At 36.7% G+C, this 27,374-nt stretch overlaps 6 protein-coding genes and 1 non-coding gene across 13 annotated transcripts; 5 read left to right on the top strand and 2 right to left on the bottom strand.

Moving 5' to 3' along the window:
• The first annotated feature begins 414 nt into the window (after positions 1-414).
• LOC105643244 (uncharacterized protein At1g28695) lies at positions 415-2,255 on the top strand. The gene is made up of 3 exons (XM_012228342.4): positions 415-690; positions 790-1,167; positions 1,535-2,255. The coding sequence occupies exons 1-3, from the start codon at positions 526-528 to the stop codon at positions 2,069-2,071; spliced, it is 1,080 nt and encodes a 359-aa protein (XP_012083732.1). The 5' UTR covers positions 415-525; the 3' UTR covers positions 2,072-2,255.
• Positions 2,256-3,097: 842 nt separating this feature from the next.
• Positions 3,098-9,756, top strand: LOC105643243 (RNA-binding (RRM/RBD/RNP motifs) family protein). 6 transcript variants are annotated; one of them, XM_020682839.3, is made up of 12 exons: positions 3,098-3,583; positions 4,007-4,569; positions 4,655-4,744; positions 4,849-5,088; positions 5,484-5,705; positions 5,805-6,069; positions 6,147-6,466; positions 6,552-6,661; positions 6,751-6,857; positions 6,949-7,028; positions 7,121-7,214; positions 9,282-9,756. In XM_020682839.3, exons 1-11 carry the CDS (start codon positions 3,316-3,318, stop codon positions 7,211-7,213), a joined length of 2,358 nt encoding a protein of 785 aa, XP_020538498.1. In that variant the 5' UTR covers positions 3,098-3,315; the 3' UTR covers position 7,214; positions 9,282-9,756. The 6 variants fall into 6 exon arrangements, with proteins under 6 accessions (XP_020538498.1, XP_012083727.1, XP_012083726.1 ...); XM_012228337.4 differs by lacking the exon at positions 9,282-9,756 and adding an exon at positions 7,406-7,755; XM_012228336.4 differs by lacking the exon at positions 9,282-9,756 and adding an exon at positions 7,320-7,755.
• Positions 9,757-10,076: 320 nt separating this feature from the next.
• On the top strand, positions 10,077-14,187 carry LOC105643242 (uncharacterized). Of its 2 annotated transcripts, XM_020682843.3 has the most exons (6): positions 10,077-10,645; positions 11,169-11,267; positions 12,261-12,305; positions 12,670-12,696; positions 13,112-13,249; positions 13,473-14,187. In XM_020682843.3, the coding sequence occupies exons 1-6, from the start codon at positions 10,166-10,168 to the stop codon at positions 13,818-13,820; spliced, it is 1,137 nt and encodes a 378-aa protein (XP_020538502.1). In that variant the 5' UTR covers positions 10,077-10,165; the 3' UTR covers positions 13,821-14,187. The 2 variants fall into 2 exon arrangements, with proteins under 2 accessions (XP_020538502.1, XP_012083725.1); XM_012228335.4 differs by lacking the exon at positions 12,670-12,696 and having other exon boundaries at positions 10,081-10,645.
• An 804-nt stretch (positions 14,188-14,991) lies between these two features.
• Positions 14,992-15,063, top strand: TRNAW-CCA (transfer RNA tryptophan (anticodon CCA)). The gene has a single exon. It is a non-coding gene; the product is annotated as a tRNA-Trp (tRNA).
• Positions 15,064-15,459: 396 nt separating this feature from the next.
• LOC105643241 (Alcohol dehydrogenase transcription factor Myb/SANT-like family protein) lies at positions 15,460-17,323 on the bottom strand. The gene has a single exon (XM_089722073.1). It carries the CDS (start codon positions 16,789-16,791, stop codon positions 15,718-15,720), a length of 1,074 nt encoding a protein of 357 aa, XP_089578199.1. The 5' UTR covers positions 16,792-17,323; the 3' UTR covers positions 15,460-15,717.
• A 696-nt stretch (positions 17,324-18,019) lies between these two features.
• LOC105643378 (uncharacterized) lies at positions 18,020-22,554 on the top strand. Its single transcript, XM_020682663.3, has 4 exons — positions 18,020-18,631; positions 18,732-19,519; positions 19,778-19,840; positions 21,871-22,554. Exons 1-4 carry the CDS (start codon positions 18,059-18,061, stop codon positions 22,400-22,402), a joined length of 1,956 nt encoding a protein of 651 aa, XP_020538322.2. The 5' UTR covers positions 18,020-18,058; the 3' UTR covers positions 22,403-22,554.
• A 1,747-nt stretch (positions 22,555-24,301) lies between these two features.
• On the bottom strand, positions 24,302-25,686 carry CYCP4;1 (cyclin p4;1). Its single transcript, XM_012228333.4, has 2 exons — positions 25,262-25,686; positions 24,302-24,809 (listed from the first exon to the last, which is right to left on the bottom strand). Exons 1-2 carry the CDS (start codon positions 25,594-25,596, stop codon positions 24,524-24,526), a joined length of 621 nt encoding a protein of 206 aa, XP_012083723.1. The 5' UTR covers positions 25,597-25,686; the 3' UTR covers positions 24,302-24,523.
• Between the last annotated feature and the right edge of the window lie 1,688 nt (positions 25,687-27,374).

Genomic DNA, 27,374 nt, shown 5'->3' with positions numbered 1-27,374 from the left:
TCCAGACATATATAAATAATCAATTAAGTTGTTCATTTCAAAAAAATCAATTAATGGACAGTTAATAATCATCTTGATACTTTTTTTTTTTTTTTTCCATTCAAATGATACTTAGAAAATTAATGTAGTTAATTATTTTATCTCTAAATTTATCCTCGCCTAAATATTTAGATCCAACTCTGTTTCAATTAAATGAACATGAGTTAAAAAGGATAATTTAGTCAATTATCTATATTAAGATGATTTTAATAATTTTTAAATTTTTTTGAAAGGACTCAAACTCTTGGATTTACTTAGATATAGCAAGTTGATTTTTTGAATTTCCAGATCAACCTCCAATTCAAAATAAAGAAAAATCAATTCTTGAAGCTAATCAGATAACTTCTGGTGGTCTGACCCTGACCCTGACCACCAATTATAAATATCAAATACGTTCAGTAAAATCGCTCACCTGCACTGCATGACCATTCTACCAAACCTAATTTCCTTCCTTCCTTCCTTTTCTCTAGAGATAACCTAAAGCAAATGGATTCCTCCTCAAGGAATACCTCCTCCTACGTCGTAAATCTGGTATTCCTGTCCCTAATTATCGCCGCCTTTGTTTATCTCTATATTTCGTCTCCGTCAGTTTCAAATCCTCTACTCTCTTATCGCCATGATAACTCCTGCCGCCACTCACAATCTGTAACTGTAAGTATATACATTTTTTAATCTTTATTTATGGACTCCTACATCTACCTGTTCAATTAACTTTTTGCTTTTTTTTTTATCATTTAAAATATTATGCAGTTCTCCTTAGATGAACTGGAAATGGCCTTGCAAAAAGCTTCAATGCCAAACAAAACCGTCATCATCGCTGTTCTCAACAAGGCCTACGTAGAGCCGAGCGTTAAATCGGAAACGACGATGCTGGATCTTTTTCTAGAGAGCTTTTGGTATGGGGAGGACACCAGGTCACTTCTCGACCATCTACTTGTCGTTGCCGTGGATCAAACGGCGTACGATCGGTGCAAGTTCAAGCGGCTAAATTGTTATAAGCTGGAAACGCAGGGTGTAGATTTCACCGGAGAAAAGCTTTTCATGTCTCAAGATTTTATCAAGATGATGTGGAGAAGGACTCTTCTGCTCTTAGATGTCCTCAAGCACGGCTACAACTTCATTTTTACGGTACGTTTATCTTATTTAATTAATTGTTATTTTGTTTAACTTTAATCAATGCCTTCAATCTATGCGATTGAGAAGGAAGAAATTAAGAACTGGCAATTAATTTAATGTCGGCACGTAAATTGAACTTTGACCTATATGGACTTTTTTAAGCGAAAATGATACTAATACGTGTAGTAGGGGGACAGAAAATGGTCACGTAATTTTTACGGCACTGAGCTGTCCATGGATATGGGCGGTAGGCTTAATGGCCCAAAACTACTGGAATCCATTTAAGATTTGCTTACCCTTTTTTCTGAATGTTCACAATCATATCTTTGAACCAGTCTCTGCATGATACTGAATATTCTAAATTTTGATACAAACACAGGATTCGGATGTAATGTGGCTAAGGAACCCATTTCCGAAGCTGAGTAACAACCAAAGTATAGATCTCCAAATTAGTACCGATTGGTTCAACGGAGATCCACTGTCGGAAAGAAATTTCATTAACACGGGTTTCTATTACGTGAGATCGAACAACAAGACAATTGCATTATTTGATGCATGGTATTCCAGGAAAGATAATTCCACTGGTAAAAAAGAGCAGGATGTTCTGCTAGACCTAGTGCGGGAAGGTGCCTTGAGGAAACTGGGCATTAATGCAAGGTTCTTGGACACCGTCTTCTTTAGTGGGTTTTGTGCAGATAGTAAAGATATAACGGCCGTATCGACTGTCCACGCCAATTGCTGCAGGAGTATAAGTGCTAAGGTGCTTGATCTAAGGTCTGTTCTCCGCGACTGGATGCGCTTCAAGGCAGACCAATCTCGCATCAAGAAAAATCATAATGATACTAATCCCACGTTGTCTTTCAGGTGGTCAGGTCACTTTGGATGTTGGCGTTCCTGGAATAATACTTCTGTCTAGAACTACTATAATGTCTATAGTTTAATTTTTCATTTTTTTTTTGTTCCTAAGAATGGTATAGTGTTGCATAGAAACGCAAGAAGGCATATTTATATTTTAGAATTTCTTATATCGGAACTTGAATGTACAAAATGGATTGTTTTATTTAAAAAAAAATGATAAAATAAATAGTATATCAGATAAATATTAAGTCGTCTTTGCGCATAGTTAATGGCTAGCAGACAGCTGTTAAATCTGCTACCGCTCTTATTATACTCTTTATAAAAACTTAAATTATTTTCTCGAATATAGCAAATCATGTTATTATATTTAATTCAAATATTTTTTATTTATTTATAAAGTTATATACAAATATAAAACTTTTATGATATATGAAATATAAATATTGTTCAAAAATTACATTACAATATAATTTTAGTTGAAACTCTCATTGGTGTAATGGATAAATATATTTAACAGTATAACTAAGATTTTTTTTTTTTGTTGGAAGAATTTATAATTTTGAATGTTATAAAATGTGTTCATAATTAAAAATATTAATGTAATTATATTTTAAATATGTTATTTTATACAAAAATTTATTTTTTCATCATATGAGAGTGAAAGTACTTCTATACGTATATGGGAAAGTAGGTACCAATGAAAATTGAATTAATCCAAGATCCTATCATTCGGGCAACAAGCAAGTAAAAAGTATAAAACATCACTGTTCTATATTTTTGTGGAAAAAAAAAATCACTATTATTATTATTATGTTTAAAAAAAATAAAAGGAAAAAAACATCGTCGTTCTTTGCTGATATTGCACCTGTCAATAACTAATCACCAATGGGGTTCCGGAGATAAATTCATGTACTTCCTGGAACACCATTATGCGAAATGGCACCTAAAATCATTAACTTTCTTACCAATTATAATTTTCCACGTGTACTAATGAATGTCCACACAGAAACTTTCCCACTAAGTAATACACTCAAGAGTCAAGACGACCTAATCTTTACCACATATAAATAAAGACTTCCATGTCTTCGTCCTGTTCTAGATTTTATCAGGGTTTTAATTCGTTTGCGTTTTAGCTCGTGTTAATTAGAGTTTCTCTTGCGAGGTCAATTTAGGGTTTCAATTGGTAGGTAATTGCATTCTTGCTGCTCGATTGTTGCGAAATTAGGGTAGTTTATTCCAATCAGTTAGGGTTTTGACAAGCAATTCGTGCAATTTTTGAATATTTAATCTTTAATCGAAACAATGCCTCCACGAACTGTGAAAAGGGGTGCTGCGGCAGCGGGCCCGAAGAGGACGGTGAGAGCTTCGAGAGGGGCAGCCAAGGGACAGAATCAGCAACCAGAAGTTGCCGAAGAGACATCAAAGGCGGAGGAGAGGCCAACCATTGATAAAAAGCCTGTCGTGGGCGATAAGCATCTTGATGAAAATAATTCAATTACCGAAGGAAAGCTGGGTATCGAAGGAGAATTTGGAACCAAATCGGACGCCAATGGCTCGGCTTCTTTGAAAAGTAAGTATTCCTTTTTCAATTACGAATTTTATTTAGATCTGATTGGTTTGTTACCTTTTATATTTACCAATGAAGGGGTGTATTTTTTGTAAATATTTTCTCCCCCTCCCGGATCATGTACTTCCTAATATTGTTGGCTCTTAGTTTTATAACGTATTCGCTATATGATTTTTGAGACAAATGCCCAAATTTTAATTCTTTTGTACCGTTCCCAATTCCCATATTACATATATTGCGTTTTGGACATAAAAAGGTCTAAACATGAGAGGGATATTGATAACTTTGATGATTCTTAGTCCTAGAAGGAGAAGGATTTCTAACTGTGTCTAATAACTAAAACACATAACTATTTATTTTGATGCTAATGGGGAATTCAAGTATTTCTTGACTCGTCTGGACCACCTTCCCTTTTTTTCATGGCAGAAGGGGATGAGGTTAAGGAATCTGTAGATGAATATGAAAAAGATGAGCGATTGGAGCTTGATGACAATGAACCTGAATATGAAGTGGAAGAATATGGTGGGGTGGACTATGATGACAAAGAAATTGAGCAAGAGGATGTTCAGGAGGTGGAGGTGGGAGTTGAAGTGGAGGAAGAACACGAGGAACATGTAGGTGAAGAGGAAGAGGGTGATCTGGTGGAGGAGGAATTGGAAGATGTTGCTGAAGAACTCGAGGGTGAAGAGGATGATGAGCATGCTGGTGAGGAGGTAGATCATGCTGAGATGGTTGATGCTGAGGAAGAGGACCACCATGAGGTTTTTAAGGAGAGACGTAAGCGAAAAGAGTTTGAAGTATTTGTTGGAGGTTTAGACAAGGACGCTACAGAGGATGACCTTCGGAAAGTGTTCAGCCGAGTTGGTGATGTTACTGAAGTGAGGTTGATGATGAATCCTCAGACCAAGAAAAACAAAGGCTTTGCATTCTTGCGTTTTGCAACTGTAGAACAGGCAAAAAGAGCTGTGACAGAGCTCAAAAATCCAGTGGTAAATTTTTGATAATGTCGTTTTTGGAATAAAAAGTAATTTACTTAAATGACTTGAATATTTCTTTTCTTCACTACGGTTCCAGATTAATGGGAAACAATGCGGTGTTACTCCAAGTCAGGACAGTGACACTCTTTTCTTGGGTAACATTTGCAAGACATGGACAAAGGAAGCTGTAAGTATATTGGATTACATGCTGTTAAGTATAGAGTTTTCTCCGCCGCTGATTACTGGAAGCTGATATATTCTTGACTTTTTCATCATTTGCTGCGGTTCCAGTTGAAAGAAAAGTTAAAACATTACGGAGTCGATAATGTTGAGGATTTGACACTGGTAGAGGATAGTAACAACGAGGGAATGAATCGGGGGTTTGCCTTTTTGGAATTTTCATCTCGTTCTGATGCCATGGATGCCTTTAAGCGTCTTCAAAAGAGGGATGTTTTATTTGGGGTTGATAGGCCTGCAAAGGTTTCATTTGCAGATTCCTTCATTGATCCTGGTGATGAGATCATGGTGCAGGTAACTTTTTATTTGACCATTTTGCATTGACTTTGGATTCAAGTCTGGCTGGATTAAGTGTATGCCTACTATTCCATGTATTTCTCTGTTTATGGTTTTAAGTATCTGATTGATGTTAAGATCACTAGCGTAAAGCCTGAATTCTTGGTTAATCTGCATGCTAGCATTAGTTAATGTGATAGATTTATATGTAATGTTACATGTACTGGCTCCTAAAGATGGATAAGAGTCCTACTGAAATATCCTTTGGCCTTTGTTTGTTCAACATGGATTGTTCATTTTGGGCTATTTGTGTAGTTGTTTTTATTTTGTTGATAAGCATTTTTTAGTCTTGAAAACTTGCTTATTCTTGTCTTGTTTAGAATGATTACACTTGCTTTATTGTATGAGTTCAGGTGAAGACTATATTTATTGATGGTCTATCTGCCTCGTGGGATGAGGATCGTGTTAGGGAGCTTTTAAAGAAATATGGGGAGATTGAAAAGATTGAGCTTGCCCGGAATATGCCATCTGCCAAGAGAAAGGACTTTGGTTTTGTTACGTTTGATTCTCATGATGCTGCAGTGACGTGTGCTAAAAGCATTAATAATGCTGAGTTGGGTGAGGGAGACAACAAGGTTTGCCTGTTATTTAGAGCTTATGGTTTGTGCTGCTGATTATGAAGTTATATCTATATTTTTCTGGTGCTTTTTATGATAATTGTTTTTGCACTTCAGGCTAAAGTTAGGGCCCGATTATCTAGACCACTTCAAAGAGGAAAAGGGAAACATGGAAGTCGTGCAGATTTCCGAGCTTGGTATGGGGGTAGAGTTGCTAGAGGTCCATGGGTTCGTCCAACAAGAGGAATTGGTGCTCGTGCTGGACCAGCCAGTATAAAGCGGCCTGTAGGATTTAGAGATAGGCGTCCGCCTGTGATGTCAATGCCAGCAAGAGGCAGGCCCTTGCCGCCTCCTCCCAGGTCCTATGATAGAAGAGCACCTGGTATATTCTTTACCCAGTTACTCTTGTTGACTATGCATTATATGAATATTTAAATGGTAACCATAAATTTCTTACAGCTCCATCTTACCCAAAGGGTGCTGTAAAGAGGGACTACGGTCGTCGTGATGAGCTTCCTCCTCCAAGGAGCAGAGGTCCTTCAGATTATGTTTCCAGGGCTGTGCCGGAGAGAAGGCCATCCTCCTATCGTGACGAGTACGCTTCACGTGGCTCTGGCTATTCAGATATTCCAAGAGGCACATCTCATACTTCAGCAAGGAGAGCATATGCAGATGATAGCTACAGTCAAAGGTTTGAGAGGCATCCTCCAAGTTACCGTGAAGGGCGTGCACGTGATTATGACACTGTTTCTGGGTCAAAACGTCCATATTCTGCGCTGGTTGGTTTGGTTTCAGTTAATTTGTGTTGCATTTCATCAAATATGAGGAATAGCTAAGTCATTTGTTTTATTTATACAATTTAAGGATGATGCTCCTCCACGTTATGCTGATGCTGGTGCTCGCCATTCAAGGGCTCGGTTGGACTATGAACTCGGCCCTAGTGCTTCTCAGTATGGAGATGCATATGGTGACAGGTTTGCTGTTTTCCCCTTTGTGTATCTAATGTTTAATTGTTAAATTGGCCTGGACTGGTGCACAACTCATATTTTCCTATTGTGTTTAGTAGAATTGGCAGATCCAGTGTAGGATATGGGGGCAGCAGAAGTTCGATCTCCAGTCAGGATTCGCATGGGCTATATAGCAGCAGCCGTCAGGGTATGGGTTATGGAGGTGTGTTTTTGAGTTGTTGATATATTGATGGAAATGAGATTACTATTAAAGATGTTAAACGTACTGCACTTTGATGTTGTGTGGTTTTCAGGTTCATATGGTGGCAATGATGTTGGTGGAATGTACCCCCAGTCAAGCTATAGCGGTGATTACATGCCTCGTGGCAGTGATGTATGCTCTTTGGCTTTTCCTTTTTGTATATCGATGATGCCGGTGAGTAATATTTTAGCCTCCTATGTTCTAATTCTGGTGTTCACTGGCAGGTTGGTGGTAGGTCTTACTCATCAATGTACTCCAGCCGTGGGATGGGCGGCAGCAATTACATGGGTTCTGGTGGTTCAGGAGCGTATTATTGACGTAAGTGGCACTGTTAGTTTTATCTCATTTCTTTCATGAAGTACTCAAAGAAGTGGATGACTTTTGGGCCTTGGCTAATTTATTGGAGATCATGATTTTCTGAAGATATTGGCATCTCTTTGATTCCTAAGAGGTGTGATTGGACAACAAAAAGGAACTTGTGGTCACGAGTTAATTTGTCTATGGAACAGATTTGACATGTCAAAGAGGCTGCTGTGGGATGTGTGCTATTTGGAGCTTATGCATTATGATGCTTACATTTTGGGACAGAGCAGTTTGTCAGGTGTAATAGCCTCTATATATTGTGGAATGTTGAGCTTAAAGTTCTGTCACAAAGAAAAGGCTGCTTTGGTTCAAAACTTTTTTTTAGATATGCAGACTGGATATTTGTTGAGTTCTAAGATCATGATGTAAGGAAATTTCACTCCTTTTAAGGATAAAAAACAAGAACTGCTTAGTATGTTATGTATGAAATTGATCTTTTGTTCTCACTTTAAGTTCTCCAATCGATGGAATTGGAAAATCAATGCTTTTTGAGATACTGAGGCATTTTCTGTGAATGTTAAGGATTCTGGATTCTTGTTGTGCTAAATTCATTGGATAAGCGTAAGACTTGGAAGGTAGTTTTTGTTCTGGTTGGAGCTTGCACTCTTTGTAGTTCCGCAGCCTTGCATTCATGTGAAAAGGAGTTTAACAGCAAGTTTCTGAAGATCATGGGAAACTGATGCTCACGTTTTTTGTAATTCCAATGTAGTCTCTTTGACCTGTGAAAATCCTGGAGCCTTTTTTGTAGAGCATATTGGATCTAATGGGTGTCCCCATACTGGAAGTTCATGATGATATTTATGGCTCATTAAGTATTCTGTTATTTCAAAGCAACGTGTATCATTTCATATTTTGGGAATCTCAATGCTGATATTTTTTTTTAGGTCATTAGGTGTGTTTTGCATTTAAGTGCAAGAGCTGATATCTGAAATAGCTGGTTTTGTCATCTTGCATATAGTTATAATTGTCTAAGTGGGAATATGTTACATGGAGTTCAATGATAAAAGTGAAGCCAGTTGCAAAAGCATGGCATTTGCCTTGCTAAGGACACTTGCCATTTTATTTTGGTAATGGCATTAGTGGATTCAGGCTTGTTTGCGGCTCAAACTGTTTGATTTGTATGAGGAAATCATATTATCTCGGTGCTTTCAGTGAGGTTGCGAAAGGTGTGGAAGTAATCATTTTACATGGATCTTCTTTTGTATAAACTTGGAATTATTCTTTGGTTTCAGTCAATGTTAGAGATCATTGGTATGCTGTACGCTGTTATCATGGCTGAAAAGGTTCCATCCATCTGAAATATTAGATAATTAGTAATTGAGTTGTTGCATTGTGACTCTGGAGATCCTAAACATACTCGACTGGAAACCGTATTCGAAATTGCATTTTATATTAGCAAGTTTGATTGACCAAATACCTAATTAATGGTTCATAAGAGTTATTTGTTGAAAATTTCAAGCACCATAAGTTGTAATTATAATAATTTGACTTGGAACTTGGTTTTCTACAGTTTTGCTTAATGCATATTTTTGACGGTTCAGTGTTGAGTATGAGAATGTAATCTTGGTGGTTCCTAGAATTGATTCTTTTGTACCAAGTGTTCCATAGAAAGGACTAATATAGCAAGTTATCATTATATTTGTTGGGTATTGTGTGTTTATCTTGATTTGAAGGCTATTTCACGTTTTTAGGGCTTTGGATTCAGTTGGAAGGACTGCTTTCTGTCAGGCTATAACCCTTCTATCCTCATCCTGTATTAATATTTATTAAGATCACCTGATTATGGTTCATGCATCGCTCATTTTTTTTTTCTGACATCACATGCTTCTTTTACGGGCAACTCTTGATGGCCTTATTCGTTACCAGTAATGATCAATTCTAAGCGTTCACTTTTGAAGAGAGAATGATGGTTGTACTGTCTTTAGTTTGGTTTCAGTTTGAAGGGTTTGAGCGCATTTTTTTATAATTTGCCTTTAGTTCCTAATGCTCTTAGATTTTGTACTCTGAGAATTTCTTTTGCAGGTCCACTCGGCTTTGTGGATACTTAGTGATTAGTCATTGTAAACAATCTTTAATAAAGTCTCTGAGCTATTGGTTTTGCAATTGTTATGTAATCGAGAAAGAGCACTAGTTTACTCCTATGGTTGTTGGTGCTGTCTGTTTTGAGGGCTGTCGGTATCGCAATCTTTTTTTGTGCATTCTTCTCATTGCGAAACTGTCAAATTGAGGAAGTGAAGTTGGCTTGCTAGTTCCAACAGATTTTTGGCATGGGAGATTTTTCTGGTTGGTTTACAATGAAGTACGGATCTACTTGTGTCTGAAGACAAATTTTATGATATTACAACATGTTTTGTGCTCTTCTTACTGTCGTAGAAGCCAACAGTTCAATTGCACAGCCTCCCTCCCATTATTGTTGTTAGGCTTTTTGCATCTGTAAATTTAAAATTGTATATTGACCTCATAGGTTTATTCATATTTTTGTCATTTGTTATTGTTATTTTTGCATTTTAATCCAAATTAGCAAACATCAATTTTAAAAAAAAAAAAAATCATATTCTTAAAAATGAGTGGACATAGATTGAAAAATAAAAAGTTTAATTGAATTTTGTGTTTTATTATATATTTAATTTGAAAAGAAATCCAACTCTACAAGTGGGATTCGGCCAAATTTGATTGAATTTTAGTAATTAATGGGTTGATATTTTATAATTTTACTATTAATTTGAAACTTCTGTTAAAAATGGTAAATATGTAGACACCTACTTATAAAATTTTCTTGTAAATGCCGAAAATAGCGTTTTGGGAGATCCTTTTATAATTTTTGCTCAAACAAAGGGAAAGACTTGAATTTAATTGCGTAAAGAATTGAGCCCAACGCAGTCTGTTAACATAACACCGGCATCACAATGACAGCTCTGCAAGATGCCAAACGGAAACTACTCTGTTTTGATTCTCACCTATTTCAGTATTTCCTATTAATCAACAACAAAGCTCTGCAATTCACTTCAATGGGCCGCAGGCAAACCGATCCAGATTTCGGTCGTTATGCTCTTCTCATCCTTTTCTCGATGGCTGCAATCTCCTGCTGCATGGTTTATCTCTGCTTCTCTTTAGTCTTCAGACCCAGTACAGGGTCTTTGGATTCAGGTGTCGCTGAATTAGCGGAGAGTGAAGGAGAAGGAGAATATATCGATTGTTGCAGAGGGATTGAGCATTTGGAGCTCTGGGGTGATGCTGTGAAGTGGGGCTCTGATTTTAAGGTCAATTCTTCTAAAGAATGTTGTTTGGCTTGTAAGAATATGTGTAGTGGTGAAGATGGACCTTGTTTGTGTGATTCTTGGGTGTTCTGTGGAGATAAAAAGGCTTGTGGGTCTAAATTCGGCGAGGTATGACTATGATCTCTCTTTTTTCTTTGTTTTTTTTTTTTTTTTTTTTTTTTTTCAATGTCAAGGTTGGCTAAATCTCAGATATTACTGTCATATAAATTTTTCTTACTTCTCTATTAATGGAATGAATGGCCAAGTTCGCCTCGTCAAACTTTACATTTTATGAGAAGCTAATTGCTTGAAAGTGGATACATTGAAAAATTGAGTTGCGGACTTGGATTGTTTTTTAGAGTTTTGAGCTTTCTAACTCGCATCAATGGCGCTTAGATTCCATTCATGACAAATGATTTAAATATTGCGTTTTTTAGAGTTTAACTGTACTAACTGCTTACGGCAACCTTGGCTGGCATTCACCCTTAAATGCATTTAATAACATTAGTTTTTGGTATCTGTTTTAGATATATCAAGCAGCAGAAAGTTATGGTGAAAATTAACAACTCATCTTATTCTACACGTAATTTTGCTTTTAATCCCATCTGTGCATGTCCTGATTCTATGATTTGCCTTCGCTTTCTTGCTTAAGTGTTGGTTGAAGAAACAGAAGGATTCCTTGGAGCCTGATCGGCGAGACTCTGGTCCTCAAGTTATGTGGACTTCTGGACTAGTTTTTGGGAAAGGAGAGGTGCGTATTTCCAGTGACCATCTGACTATCACAACATTCAGACACATTATGTGATCTATGGTTATTTTCTCAGTTTTCTAAAAGCAACAGTGTCTACTTCCATTCTCAGAAACAAAAATGAAGCAAAAGCCACTGAACATTCCTTGATTTGATAGTAACTTACTCGAGGGGCAACTAGTCGGAAATACCATTCTATAAAAGTAACATCAAAGTTGTTAATAGCATTGAAAAACTTGTTTGTTTCAAATGGTGAATGCATTTTGAGAACTGTGTGAGCCTGCAGTATTCTGCGAACTTATTATTGTATTAATGTAATACTGGGTTTTCCTCCATTTCACTTGAGATGTGAAAAAAATCCATGCTGAAATGTTTGCAGATGTCTTCCAGTATATTTTATTACACAATCTTCTTCATTCTTGAGGCACGTTGTAGTTTCTCTCTCTTTTCTCTTTTGAAATAACTTGGTGAACAAATTTTATAGATGCCATCATGCCACCGTCGAGAGATACAGCTAAACCAATTTGTAACTTACCCTTGAAATCTGTTATTGGCCCACGTTTTAGGCATTGCTATGCCCTAGCTGCTGCAGTGATCCCCGGCATACAGGCTAGAGAGTCACTTCCTCAGTTGCATCTTTCATGTTCAGTTGCTTTCTTTGTTTTAGTTAATCTGTAATAATTGTAATTTGTTTTTGAAGAGTATGAAACTATCATGCTTCGCAGTTTCCTGAGTTATGGCCATATTTGATTCACATTAAAATTCCTTCATTTTTATAATAGCACTATAACATGTGGTTTAGCTGATTATATTAAGAAATTATATAATTATGTGTCCTATGAACTCAATATCTTAAGAAATCCTGAATCAACTGGTAAACCTGAAGAATATTTGAACTCATACATATATGTGCATAACCAACCACCTTAAGTTTATAATTTATTAATCCAACTTGATATAAAAGTATCAGTGCATATTTCTTCATTTTTGTATCAGGGCATAATTGGACTGGAAACAGAATATGGGATGCTTCATATAAAAGTAAGTGATTCATTGACACTCTTAGTTCCTTAACTTTCCTTTTATGGCAGTCTTTACCATAAATTCCATCACTGTATATGCATGTTATTGATGTCAATCATTGCAATTTTCTTGAATAGTTTGAACATTTTTTTTTCGCTTTGTTCATTTCATTATCTTTTGCTAATCGCAGACACAGGCCTCAATGCAGCTTGTCTATTGGTTTTTAGGTTGCGAAATAGCTTTTATCAATATGATCATGAGTTTGAATAACCAACAGCAATCAAAAGTATCTTTTACATGCATTCATCATCATATTGTCTTTTCATTTGCATTGTAAATGTCCAGCCCAAATTTAATCTTTGCCCCACTCATCCAATTTCAGGAGTTCTGTCACTCGTATGATAACAAGGTATGGGAATTACAGATGCCTAAGTAGTCACCTGCCTGAGTTCTTTTTGTAAACTGTATAGTGTAAGGCGGAGGGGAGATAGGAGGTCTAGGGTGATTGTATAGTGAAATAGTATAGGAACTGTTACTTATCGATACACTTGCCTACTTCCTAGCTAAGAAAAGGATTAATCAGGAACAAAAAAACTCAAACTCTCATATTATGTTTTTTTATACTATTTTAGACTTAATAGTATTTTATACTTCCAAGTCCTTATTCACCTGTTTATTCTTCTCAGTAACCCCGTGTACAATTATAGGATAGTATTGGTTGCACAGTGCTTTAAGGTTTATAGATGACCAAATGGCATCCCTACCCCTTCTTCTGTCTTTACTTGTAATTTATTAGCTCTGACTGTAAAACTCAATACCTGCAGCTTTTACCAGACTGTGCCCCGCATTCTGTTTCTTATCTCCTTGAACTGTTGGCATCGCATCATTGTGCGGGTTGCCATTTTTATCGTTCAGAAAGTCGTGGAAGGTTTTGGGATCCAGAAGGAAATCATATCAAACAGGTAAGCTTTTCACATTATCATGTCTAGAATAGGCTACTCAAGTTGCTCGCTGATGAATGAAGTTTTAAGAATCTTTTAATTCTATATTGTGTTACGGACTCGTATACTTGGAGAATGACATATCTGGAAGCAAACTGCTTTGAGTGCTCTGTCATATTTAATAAAGAGCTGTATGTAGTTGATTTTAAGTTTCTAATTGAAAAGCTTCTCATGAACTGTGTAGGCCCCATATGGCCCACCTTTTGCACTAATTCAAGGAACACTTGAAGCGCATGGGACAGTATTCAAGGATGTTCCAACAGAGGCATGCCCTAGAGTAAGAAGAGGCTCAATTGCATGGGTTGGTTCTGGCCCGGAATTCTTTATAAGCTTAGCTAACCACAACGAGTGGAAAAAGGCATACACCTTGTTTGGGTTTGTTCTTCCTGAGGATATGGAAACTGTAGAGAAAATTGCAAATCTTCCTACCAAAGCAGAGGTATGGAGCGATATTAAAGTTGCTGTCTTGGAAAAACCCGTTGCATTTCATTTCCGAAGAATCAGAAGTCGTAGATACGTGGATCCTAGTTAAATATATTTGAATATTGATACTGGAATTACCCTTGAAACTCAGTTGATATGTAGTCAGAAAAGGAACAGAAACAAAAACAAAAACAAGGGAGAGCAGAATCAATCATTATCAGCATCATCTATGCTCACCAATTGTAATATGTGTTGATTGCTGAGAAATGATTATTTGTAAATGGAAGGGCTTGTCGACGCCATTTGTCACTGTCTTGAATCTTAAGAATTTTATGCTCAATGATGTAGCCTTTAAACGATCGAGCATTTTAGAACAGAGTAACATTTGGTTTGGCATCCACGTTTCTCTTTGCTTGTAAACAAATAAACAAATCCTAAGTATTGGATGCAGCAGCCATTGTGTTCTTTATCATCTACTCCGGGCTTTAATGTCCTTCGCACAGAGAATCTACGACGATGTATGCATCGATCTGAATGTTTTAGGATGTTATTTTCAATCCCCATATTATTGAGGAAGCAAGATTTTTGCTTGCTTCGTGATAAATTCGTTAACAGTTAAAAATATATTTTTAGCTAGTTAAGAAATCAAATTTACTTTTATTTCAAAACTAATAATCCGCAAAACAAATTCTCTTGAATCCATAAAAGCTCAGTCAAGAGCTATGATGCACGAAACGGTAAAACAGAGAAATGCGGAAACGAATAGGGGAAACGGCTTGGCTTTTTAAAAAAATATAGGAAAATATATAAATATAAAAAATAGAAGTTTATTTATAGAATTTAAAATATAGGAATAAATATAAAAATAATTTGGAAAGAGTATATTTATAATTTTTAAAAGGACAATCAATTTATTAGTTTCATTCCTAATAAAGAAAAAAAATAAAATATTCAGATGTCAAAATAGAAAAAGATAATAAAATTTTGTTAAATTTAAATTTCAAATTTAATTTTTTTTAATGCAAAAAATGTTTTTGGCAAGGGAAAATGGGTGTTCAATTTTTAGTATTTATAAAAATGAATCCGACACATTTTCAGGTGTTTCTATTGTCGAAACGTTTCCAAAACGCGGAAACGTCGAGCTCCTCACGTGTCCCTGCATCACAGGTCAAGGGCGTTAAGGAATCTGCCAGTATTAGCCACAACACGATATGCATTCGTTGGCCTCCTCGATAATTCTACGATTTATAATCGGAATAATACATTTGCATACCATCCCAGGATCCGTGGCGCAATGGTAGCGCGTCTGACTCCAGATCAGAAGGTTGCGTGTTCGATTCACGTCGGGTTCAAATGCCTTTGACTCCTTTATTTTTTTTTCCTCTCTAAATTATCATCTTGATGCTCTTTGTTATTTTAATGCTATTGATAGACGTCAAGCTAGATCCCTAACAGACACCGGGTAGCCGCTGACCTGCTACCAGGGAAATTGTCAAAGTGACAGTAGTAAGTATGGCTCAAACCCTCCAATTTTTTGGGGTCTTATCTTATGTTGAGAAAATCTTTAGATAGAATCTGTTGACCGGTTAACTGTAAGCTAATTCCTATTAATAAATATTATTAGGTGTTGAGTTTTTTCTGGAAGCAGAACCAAACCAGACGAGAATGAACTTACAACTGATTCAGCTGTGCAAATGAACACCCATCCTTACTATTTCAATTCAAAAGCAGAGTACCAATACCATGTCTGATGACAAACTTTAATTCTGTTCCTTAAAAAAATTCAGATTACAAAAGTCTTTCAGCAAAACAAAAAGCTACATTCTTGCAAAAATTAGGCTAAAGCTAATCGAGTTTCACATCTTCCTAATTACTCAAAAATTAAATTAATCACAGACAAAAGCCATAACTGGATGACCAACTGAACATAAACAAATTTAAAAAAATATACTATATTTAATAATAATGCAGGCCGTCCTGTTAATCCTTCACCACTAGATGACAAACTATGACTCCGGTGAAGGTATTCTCTTGGGCTTCTTCTTCTTCTCCGAGAAAGCCTTTGCAAAAGCCTCTACAATACGCTGCTGCGACTCCAGAATCATCTCCGTGCGTTTCATTTCCATCTCCATTCTCATGGTCTCTATCTCCCTTGCCATTTCCATCTTCATCTGCTCCATTCTCACAAAACCATCTCCTAACACCTTGACTGCCGCCACCATCTCCTCCATCGGTTCTCTCTCCCTCTTCTTCCCAATTTCATCTGAACCCCTCAAAACCCTACTACTCCCCAACCCGGATCCAGACCCAGTCCCAACTCCAAAATTAGGCTTAGAATTCGAGTTAGAACTCAAATTAGGGTTTCCAGTGTACTTCTGATCAACTTTGGCATAAAACTTGGGTCCTGGTTGAGCTATACTCACTCCGGTAGGTATTCTAATTCTAAAACCACTGCCAGCACTCCCACCAGAACCGCTTCCGCTCACATTACTGGGAGTACTTCCCCCAATTCCATTACGGTAAAGCTTATGAATGCTCCTTGTATTCATAATTGTATTTCCGTTCCTGTGATTTTCCATATAGAAACCTTGATTATCATCATCCTCCTCGTTCTCTTCCTCATTATCTTCCCCATCGCTTTCCGAATTAAAATCCGCTTTAGCCTGTGGGCCTTTTTCCATGGCATCCATACGCTTAAAATGGACCCAAGAAGAAGAGAATCTTGAAACAGGCATGGATCGAGCCCGCTGGATCTCAGTGCGGTAGCGTTTGCGGAGTTTCTCCATCTTATGACGGCACTGCACAGCGGTCTTTGGCGGGGATGCCGTCGGGCATCGACGAGCCACGGCATCCGCGACTTCTTGCCAATGGTTAGCCTTGAGGTTTCCACGGCGGAGGGTATACCATTTGTCGCGGTAAGCATCGATCAGGGCGACGGTCTCGTCGTGGGACCAACACGGCGGAGGGAGACGGCGCGGGTTGGTAGAGGGCTGCGGTGGCGCTGGAAGCGCCGGTATCGGATTGGATGGGAGGAGAGTAGAATCCTGGTGGGACGGAGATCCAGCAGCAGTCGCGGACATGGGTACGATCTAGGATGAAGGAAACAGCGTTGGTGAAAATTGAAGAGTAGAAATGGTAAGGAGGCGGCGAAGGAAGGATAATGGTGGCGGTGGAGGAGGAGGAGGAGGAGGAGGAAAAGAAAGAGAAGGCAATAGGGATAGGGTTGTGGTGGGGGAAAGTGGGGTTTGGTGACATATTGAATTGATTGGGGGTTGTGTAAAAGGGGGTGGGGTGGGTGGGGGTGGGAGGGGTGTGCGGCTGATTTTGAGATCTAGAAGGATGAGGCCACCGTTTAGGTGTGGGGGTGGGGGAAAGCTAACGTGCGCTAGGGGATGGGTAGCGCACAACCACCCTTTGGGGACAAAAGGGGTCCACTTTTTGTTTCTGACTTTAGCCATCATGGGTATAAATGATGATGTCATCCTCCATCCCACTTTTGTACAACCCACCGCCTAGGGAGGGTCAAGGGAGGCTGGCTCTCTCTCTCTCTCTCTCTCTCTCTCCATTTACCACGAAAGAGGAGTATTAGTGGGTGGCCTTTGTATTTATTGGGTGTAGTCTAGTCTTTAGAATAGACACAGACGGACGGAGTTTGGCGTCACAAAGACAAATGTCTTTATTGGGCTTGGTTTATAAATTAATAACATGGATATTTATTCATTTATTATTTTTGGAGGAAAAATATTTGCATGTATTATTAATTTAATAAGGGGAAATTCAGCGAAATTTATAAACCCTTACAGAATTTTATTACTTTAATTTTATGCCAATTCAAATATTTATTATAATTTATTAAACACTTAAATTTATAAAATTATTTTATTAAAAATTAATTTAATTAAATACTGATTAAATAGTTAAAAATATTAAGATTATTCAAAAATTAAGCAATTACACATTCATTAAATATTATGCAAATGTTTAAAAATAAAAAGAATGTCGTCTCATTATGCATTAGGCGCCATAATCGAGAATCAACAGGTGGGCCTAATTTTCAGCCCGGATGACTTTGCTTCGGCCCATTTAGTTAATCTTTTTTAGCATCACAAATAGCTGTATCTATCTACCTAACCTAGCTTTAATTATACCTTATTGTTAGTGCTGGATTAATGCAAATCAAAAATCTGATACTTCCGTTGCTTACAAACTGGGGAACATCTTCACAAACTTCACCGACAGGGCATCCATTAATTTACTAACATGACATTGATATATATATATATATATATATATATATATATTGGAAATTTCAACAACTAATGCATCTCATCGTTTCAAAACTAAAAGATGGAAACGACATTATCCAATGCTATAGCTTCTGGCGATTTAACAGCATTTCAATCTTTAGTGTCCGAAGATCCACTTGCACTGGATCGCATTTCCTTCAATTCGGCCGAAAATCCCCTTCACATGTCCGCATTGTCTGGACAGACCGAAATCGCAAGAGAAATCGTGAGCCGAAAGCCTAAATTTGCCTGGGAGCTAAACCAGGATGGTTTTAGCCCCTTGCACATTGCCTCTGCAAATGGGCGACTAGAATTAGTACGACTACTTTTAAGGGTTGGATACGATTTGTGTCTTCTGAAGGGAAAAGACGGCAATATTCCACTTCATTGCGCTGTCATGAAAGGCAGAGCAGATGTTGTCAAAGAATTGATTTTGGCGTGTCCAGATTCCATTAAACAAGTGACTGCTTATGGTGAAACTGCACTTCACATTGGTGTGAAGAGTAACCAGATTCGAGTTTTTAAGGCATTGATGGAAGAGGTCAAGAAACTTGACATGATGGAGATTGTAAATTGGAAGGACAAGGACGGTAACACTTTATTGCATTTAGCTACTTTCAGAAAACAAGATGAGGTCATTGTAATATTATATGCCTTTTTTAAAAAATTGATTAATCACTCTCTTTTCCATTCTTTTTATAATTGGTTTCATTGTTATTCAAAGATGGATGCAGATCATAGAGCTATTAATTGGGCAGGAAGCTACGGTGTTCGGGGTGGACCTAAACGCTATTAACACAAATGGATTCACACCAAAAGATGTAATTGATTTTATCCTTCAAATTGGAGCTCAATACAGTGACATTCGTATTTTAGAGATGTTTCAGCAAGCAAAAGCTATGAAAGCCCAAGAAATCACAAGAAGATATTCTAATGCAAACGACGTGAACAGGGAGCCAAAGTTGCTAGCTGTTGCTACTCCTTCATGGAACCTCTGGAAAGAATTGATGAAAGAGATTGGAGAGTCATCAAATGAAACCCAAAATGCATTAATGGTTGTGGCGGTTCTCATAGCCACAGTGACCTACCAAGCAATACTTAGCCCACCAAGTGGTTTTTATTCAGCCGAGTCAAGAAGATCACCGACAATTAATAACATTCAGAGAAGAACTATTTTGCCTGGAGAGGCCTTAATGGCTACTGACCCTCAAGTTTTTGCTCTGTTCACTGTTTTTAATGCAATTGGGTTTTTCGCATCGCTAGCAATGATTTCTCTTCTCACAAGTGGATTCCCTCTCAGGGCAGGTTTGCGACTTGCAATACTTTCAATGACGGCTACTTATGTGATTGCAGTGGTTTATATGGCCCCAACTGAAATGAAAACAGTTAATATAGTGGTATGGTTAATGGGTCTGCTTGTTGTCGGAGAGTTTGCTCGTTTTCTGATATGGTTATTGAAAAAATGTGGTGTCCTTCCTTTGAAGAAATTTACAACAGCATGTTTTGCTGTTAGAAATCAGACCTAAAGCAGAAACTTGTAATCTGAAAAATTTCATTGTGTATGTTTCTTGTAACTTTATCTTTTTAAATGGATGATTGTTGTTAAATAAGGCAGTCATTAATAGATTTGATAATGAAAAGGCTAATCCTCCTCCAAGCAATATGTTATTGTTGAATTGGAGTCTCCAGCATGAAACTCACATGAATCAGCAAAATATTGGAAAACTGTAGGAATTAAGATTAATTGCTTTTATTATTGCTATGAATATGTTATTGACAGGATCTCTGCTGTACTTGCTCTTGTGCCTGATGAATTCCAGGTTGCTCAGCCATTCATGGAGAGGTAATAAAATCCTCAAGCATTATGCTTTTCTATTTATGTAACAATTTGTTCCACGAAAATGCGGTTTTTCCCTAACCCTAAACAAAACAACTGGTTACTGGTTTTACGAAACAGCCTATGGAAAATAGAGGAGTTGGAAGAGTTGTTCAAAAAACAAAAAGAAAACTTTTTTTTGTCTAACCCTGTCGTCTCCTTTTGTCTTTCTTTCAGAAGACAGAGGAAAGTATTTTTTCTTCCGTCTTCCTCTTTCAAGGGATTCTTCTTCGATAAACAAAAAATCCAGTCTTTAGCTACGCTGTCTCACCCACAAAATGACACGCGTCTTCGTTTATGAAGTTGTTCCTACAGACTACAGAGAAGTTTCCACCAAGGAAAAGATGTTTTCTTCTCTACGTTCTCTTTTGACTTGCGTTTACAAAAAATAACGATATCTCATTGACTCGACGAATTAATAGTGCAAGAAAATGGACTGCAAGAAAATGGACAACAAGAAGGGTGTTACGAGGCTCATCAATCATCATCCTCCATACCTGGAGAAGTTGGTTCAGGTACTTTCAATGCGATGAAGAGAAGGACAAGCCGAGTGTGAACCCTCCAGGAGGTGTGTGGCAGGACAGCCAGGGCAAGCTATTTATGCGTCTGAACCAAAAGCCTATTACGTTTTCTTGTTCTCGAACACTTTGGCGCTCTCCACTTCAGTTCTTATAATTTTATCTCTCACTTGCAGATTTTTGCACTCCTTTCTGAGATTTGGGTTGCTGCCACTTCAATGATTGTTACGTACGGATCTGCTATTTTTGCTATTACACCTAAAGAGTGTCAAGCTGCTCTACCGCTTTTGCTTAGATGTTCGATTAAAAAATTCAAGAAGATATGATGATACAGGGAAGCAAGATAATGACTAATTTCTATTATTTCACACATTAAAAAGAGTGGTATATGGCTTAAAGTTTATTAACAAAGAGAAGGTAAGAGGAGAGGGGTTGTTTCTTGTATTTGGTCCCAATGTCATCATCTAGTTGAGCTTTTTTTTTTAGTCCTTCAATTTCTTCTCCAGTTTGTCCTAACGCTAATAATTAATATGCATATCTAACCACGAAATATTCAATTCAATGCAAAGCTAGCTGAAGGAAGAACAAATGTCAAATGCCAGGCTGACCTGACCCTGTCATTGCTCCGAAGAAAAGAATAGCCATTACTTGGGCCGTGGGCTTTTGCTTCCATTTTCCTGATCCAGCAGTAGCTTAATGTTCTTCCAACCATCCACTCTCTGTTTTGGGCCTTAGCCCTTAATAGTTCTTTTTATCAGAAGCTATTGCTGGTAGGAGTTGGTTTAGTTATTTCCAATATGATGAAGTGAGGGACTCACCGAGTGATTGCTGAAATATATTGCTAATAGTGGTGGCATTGATTGCTGCTGTAGCTTTCTTCCCTTTCAAAGCCTTTATGTTTCTCATTTTTTCTATTCAATCTATTGTTTATTTTTTCTTCTTGTCCTTTAAAAAAAAAAAAGAAAGAAAGAAAGAAAGAAAATGAAGTGATGGAGAGGAAGGAAAAGGTACGACTAAGATGGATTCAAACCAAAAGAATATTATTATTTTTTTTAACCATAATCGATTGCAAGATTGATTAAAAGTGATATAAACTATTTATAGAAATAATAGAAAATAATTAATTTGATTGAGGAATATTTTTTTTTCAGATTACATGATAAATCAATCAATCTAATTGGCTTTCTAAATAGTGGAAAGAAAGAAAAAATTAATAAAAGTTAGAAATACGCTCTTCTTACCTTAATTACAATCGCGATGATTCTTGATAATTCACAGTTACGGACAGTATTATTACAAGAATCACCCAACTCATAATAGTATCATGTAGAATCTATCATCATTATTATAATTTCTGATTTTTAGGACAGGAAAGCCAAGATTTTGCTTCCTCCTCGCCAAGGAGTTTGATTAACAAAAATGCAAGTCATAATTCTATATATTACTATTACCGACCAGGAAATAAAATTAATCCTAAAGCCTGCTCTTTAAGCCAAAAACCCTAGCCTACGGTCGAAGAAAAATGGGTAACCCTAATCTAAGCAGAGGGAGGAGCTGGTTTAGCTACTTCCAATACGAAGACGGAAGGGATTCTCCGAGCGAGGCCCGAAACGTTCTTTTATTGGTAGCGGCGTTAATAACTGCGGTGACGTTTCAGGCAGGGGTAAATCCTCCTGGTGGCGTATGGCAAGATGACGAGGGTGGTCATGTGGCTGGCAGGGCTATTTACGCTACACAAAAGAATGCCTATTACATTTTCTTGATTTCTAACACGGTAGCGCTTTCCACATCTTTACTGCTCATTGTATCTCTGACATACAGGTTCCCATTTCACTTTGAAATATGGGTTGCTACTTTTTCAATGATTGTGACCTACGCCTCTGCCATTTTCGCTGTTACTCCTGACGAATCTGTAAGATTTCGCTACATTTTGCTCGCTGCTTCTGTCCCTTTTTTGGCTAGGTGCTCGATTCAGATATTCAATAAGATAAGAAGCAAGTTGTCCAATTAGTTAATCCGAAACCTTTTCTTTGTCCAAATAGCTTAAACATGGTATTATTATTAGCTACCTATTTCCTTCTTGATTGTAATGCTATTATTAATTTATATGTTCATATGGAATTAATAAAATCTTCCTCTTTCTTAATTACCATCTTAATTATTTCACTTTTCTTGATTAAGAATCTCCTCCAGCCCAACCTCCGGTTAATAGGGAACTTGTAATTCTCTATCCAACCTGAAGTTGCAAGGGGCCAAAGAATAATAAACACAAATCAGCTAAAAATATCATCAATTATTTCTTTAAATGAAATACGACAGGTATCATTAGAAAATGTGAGTATATAATGAAAAAGACTTGTTTACACTACAGTTAAATGTATTGAAAAATAATTTTACTTATCTTAAAATGAGGGAAAAAAAACAAAAATTTAGGAAAATTATCACTTAGTTTTGTATGATTGCACATGTTGCATGTCCCCTCGCACGAATCATTACAACTGTCAAATAGAAGAAATTGTCATCACTTGCCAAATTAATTAACTACAACCAGGGGTGGCCACAGTTCCGGAACCGGCGGTTCCGGTTCCAGAACCGGCGGTTCCGGTTCCAAAAAAACTGGAACCGGAACCGAACCGAAAAAGTCCGGTTCCGGTTCCGGTTTGGAACCGGATGGTTCCGGTTCCGGTTCCGGTTCCGGTCCGGTGATAAAACCGACGGTTCCGATCGATTTTCCGGTGAATCACATAATTTTAAATTTTAAATTTTGAAGACCGGTTTTCAAAATTTAATAAATTTGTGAAAGTTATTTGTAAAAAAAATACACCTAAAAAATTAAAAAATTCTACAATTAAATTTATTTTTTTAAAGACTTGAATATAATTATTTTTTACAAAAAAATTCTTCAACTGAAATTATTTTTTGTTTAAAAAAGTTTGAATATAATTTAAAAAAATATTGTAGAGAGAGTAAGTAGAGAGAGTAGAGATTTTTTTGTAATGAATTTGTAAATGAAATGAGGTATTTATAATAAATCCAAAAAATTAATTTTTCAAAAATACCCTTGAAACTAGCCGTTATATAGCCGTTTATAGCTATTGGGAGGAATAATTAATGGATTTCACAATAAAATAAAAAAAAAAAAACACAACGTTCAGACCAATAATTATAAGAAGAATATGTATTTATTTTTTTATTTCATTTTTCTGTTGTCCCTTTGTAGGGTGTAGGCGTAGGGTTTATAATTTTATTGTGTCTAAGGTTGGGTGGACAGAGTGGTGGGGTACTGGGGTTTCTTTGCTCTAAAAGGAGCTTTTTTTTTTTTTTTTTTGGTGTGACAGTTTATAAGAACCTCCGGTTCGAACCGGTTCGAACCGGCGGTTCTAACCGGCCGGAGAACCGGCGGTTCCAACCGGTTCCGACCGGTTTTCTGGAACCGCCGGTTCTGGTTCCAGAAAATCTGGAACCGGAACCGAACCGGAATATTCCGGTTCCGGTTCCGGTTCGTCCCGGTTCCGGTTCTCACCGGTTCCGGTTCCGGACCGGTTCGAACCGGCGGTTCCGGTTCCAGGAACCGTGATTTGGCCAAGCCTAACTACAACAGCAATATTATACTCTTTCTGTGCAATTTTGCATTATTCTTTTGTCCGCTACCCTACCCATTTTGTCTTGCCAGCATCAAGCTTTATTCGTATTATTCTTTATTTCCTTTTTTCCAATTAAGAACGCAACCACATCACTATCTCTACACTTTTTAGTGGCAACCCAAAAGTTTAGAATCTTGACATGGATAAGAACATGAATCAACCGTATAGCATCCGCAAAAGCAGAGGAAAAATAAGCTGTCAACCCAAATTTATAGGTTCTTTAATTAAAACATCAAGTAAGAGAGAGATTCTTCATGGCCAGACTGTAAAGAAGATAATCCCATCTGTACATTACCAAATAATTTGAATATTCCAAAAACCAGACAAGAAAAGACCAACAAAATGAAAGGGCAAATGCTAAAAACCAAGTTGGTTTTAGTACACAATTTGTGCCAATCCCAAAAATAAGAGAAGAATACTGGAGAAGAGTCACTATCTCTATAACTAGCTACACATTTAGAGAGCTTATAATATATAATCAAAAAAGCTTAAACAGCAAGCTGTTGCTTTTGATGGGAAGTTTCATCCTCATTGAAACACAAATGGAGCTTTAGAGATCTCCCCACGTTCAATGAAGATTCAGCTATGCTTAAAGGAGGTTGAGGTTGAGGTTGAAGCATCATCTCCCTTTGCAGATAGGAACAATAAGTGTGGAATGTGTTAGGGGTCACATTTAGGTGGAAACCCAATCCAAATAAAAAATCCACTTCGAGATAGTTCATCTCTATTGTGCTGATTCCTCCAACTTTTGCATAGTAAGCATTGTTGTAATACCTGTAACAAAAATGCAATCAAATTGCAATTAACCATTATCAATCTTTTTAATAAATTTGCAAAAGATTTGGTGAAATGTCAGGCATCTACACCGGCTTGCATGAAGAAAACTAACCAGAAAGCTTTTCACATGGCTTGGAAAACCAAAAAGAAAAAACAAGAAAGAAAAATGTAAATCCTGAATGATTCGCGAAGAAGTAAAGGAACCCAAAAATACATAGACAACAACTAATTAGTCTTCTTTCATTTGATTTAAGAATTCTTTCATCTCGATTTGCAGAAAGACAAAGGCAATGAAGAAACAAGAAACCAAACCCAAATCATAAGAAACAGAGCAATGTTCTATGTTGGGGCAAATTTCAAGGCAATGGATTAAAATCCGACAAAAATAAATTTAAGAAATTAAAGAATTTGAAGTCTGGAAGCAGAATTGAAAGAATTGAAAAACTCACATGTCATCCATGAACTTGGCGGCAACCAGGACGCTGGTTATAAGCAGACGATGAACATTGAAAGAATTGATAGGCAAAGAGGGTTGTCTTTGGGCAAACCTATCAAGATAAACATATGCAACGATAAAACAAGATGGGCTACAATTGGCATACTTGAAGATCCTCTCTAGATAGCTTTGAATGGAGATAGTGGGTCTAGTTAGTCCATGAAAGACTGAAATTTTCTGGGGTTGAAATTGACTGTTGAGATCATTGGATTCAGCTACCCTTTGAAGCAAAGAAGAGAGAAATGTGATGAGTTTTTGCATCACATTTGGGCTCTCTAGCTCTGCCATTGATGAACGATGACCAATTTTTTTGGTGCAAAAAATTAGCTATGAATTATTTTCGGTTAATCTATGCGCTTATAGAAACAGGTAACATGGTCGTTAAATGGTAGGTAGTTTTATAGAACAAAATGCCCTCGCTTTTTTAAATTATGACTTGCATGTCCCCCTTTTTTTTTTTTTTTTTTTTTTTTTTTTGCAAAATGTGAACAAACAAAAGGTGACATTTGATTTTTCTAATCTAATGTAATGTGTTTTTATGGTATTAGCATACCCAATTTTCCACTACCCGTCATGTGATGACACGTAGAAAATTTTTGTGATTTTAGTTGATGGGTCCGGTCCCATCCGATGTTTTTGTGAGATCTTGCATTGCATGTGTTTTGATTCTGATTCTGTATAAGCAGGTGACATAACATGGATTTGTTTTGTTGGCCCATAGCATGAGCGTAGTCTGCTCTTGCACCTACCAGACAATTTCTATAAAATATGAATAAATACGAACATTTTCATTCCTGAAAATGAACCAATCTTGAACTAATATGTTAGGTCAAGAGAAGAGAGTTGAAGCAGCTAATCCAAATTCAGATTTCTTAGCCTCCCAAGTATTACAGCAAACCAATCTTCAGGATAGATTTTGGTTGAATTCATTGAATGTATCTGTAGGACCTTTCGTTATTTTGTTTTGGCTACTTCTCTAAATTAGTTAAATTTATAATTGGTTATTTAGAAAATTAATGATGATATATACAGCTTTAAAGTTTAATAACAGACTATATACTCTATTCAAAGGAAAAAAAAAATAACTCCACTTTATTATTTAAAGAAAAAAAAGATAATACTTCTAAAATAAATGATGGAAAGCGCTCCTTATAGGCTTGACCGGTGCGAATATAATTAAATTTAAAACAATGACCTAAGAATATTTTTAATATAAACAAAAAAAAAAAAAAAAAATGTTAACGCGGCTGATTATCATCGGTTGTATATACAGTGCAAAATGCAAATAATAGATGAGCTAAAAAGGAAAAATAAAAAGACGCAACTTTCATAGCTTTGATCTTATGGCTGATCTGCTGGCAGCGCAGCCTTACAATCATACCTTTGATGTTTGTCTTTTTGTTTTTCAATTAATTTGTAGGTATTGTTGTAATGTAGAATAGAAATAGGAGGGTTATTTTGGGAAATACGAATAAAAAACCAAAGGGCCAAGCTGGAACCATGTTTTGGTTGGAGTAGAACAAGAGCAATGCATGTCTTGCGAGACAATGTCTCTCTCTAAATTGCCCCATGTGCTCTTCCATGTGACCACCACCCTACAGTATTGATACCCACATTTATTATTTCCTCACACTAACTGTACCATTATTCAACTCTATGTAATCCTTATGTTTAGGGAAGATTTAGGTCTCAATTTAAGAATTCAAATCCAAACTAATTAAATGTCAATTTAATAATTCTCTTAATGAAAATTATTTCAATCAATCCACTTAATAGGCAATATCATTGTTCATAGAAATATTGTTTTTCACTTATATTTTCAATTTTGTCCCTCATTAGACCGAGAAAGTAAAAATATAATAATTGAGCAAAAACCGCCAATTAGCAAGTTAAAATTAATTAAACTTACAATAAAATGTCGTCTTTCTTATTAGTTTTGAACTCGAATTTGGCTATTTTTAAATTGCATATTTATAGCATTATTCCTCCAATTTATTTAAAGATGAAGCAGGTACTGATATTTGTTATTTTTTTTAATATTTTTAATTGTCATTTTTTACAAACCT

This window comes from Jatropha curcas, chromosome 5 (assembly GCF_041381405.1).
Source record: "Jatropha curcas cultivar XTBG-Jc1 chromosome 5, XTBG_Jcur_1.0, whole genome shotgun sequence".
NCBI classification, from domain to species: domain Eukaryota; kingdom Viridiplantae; phylum Streptophyta; class Magnoliopsida; order Malpighiales; family Euphorbiaceae; genus Jatropha; species Jatropha curcas.
The sequence above is the reverse complement of the archived record's forward strand: the minus strand, read 5'-3'. Positions and strand labels throughout refer to the sequence as shown.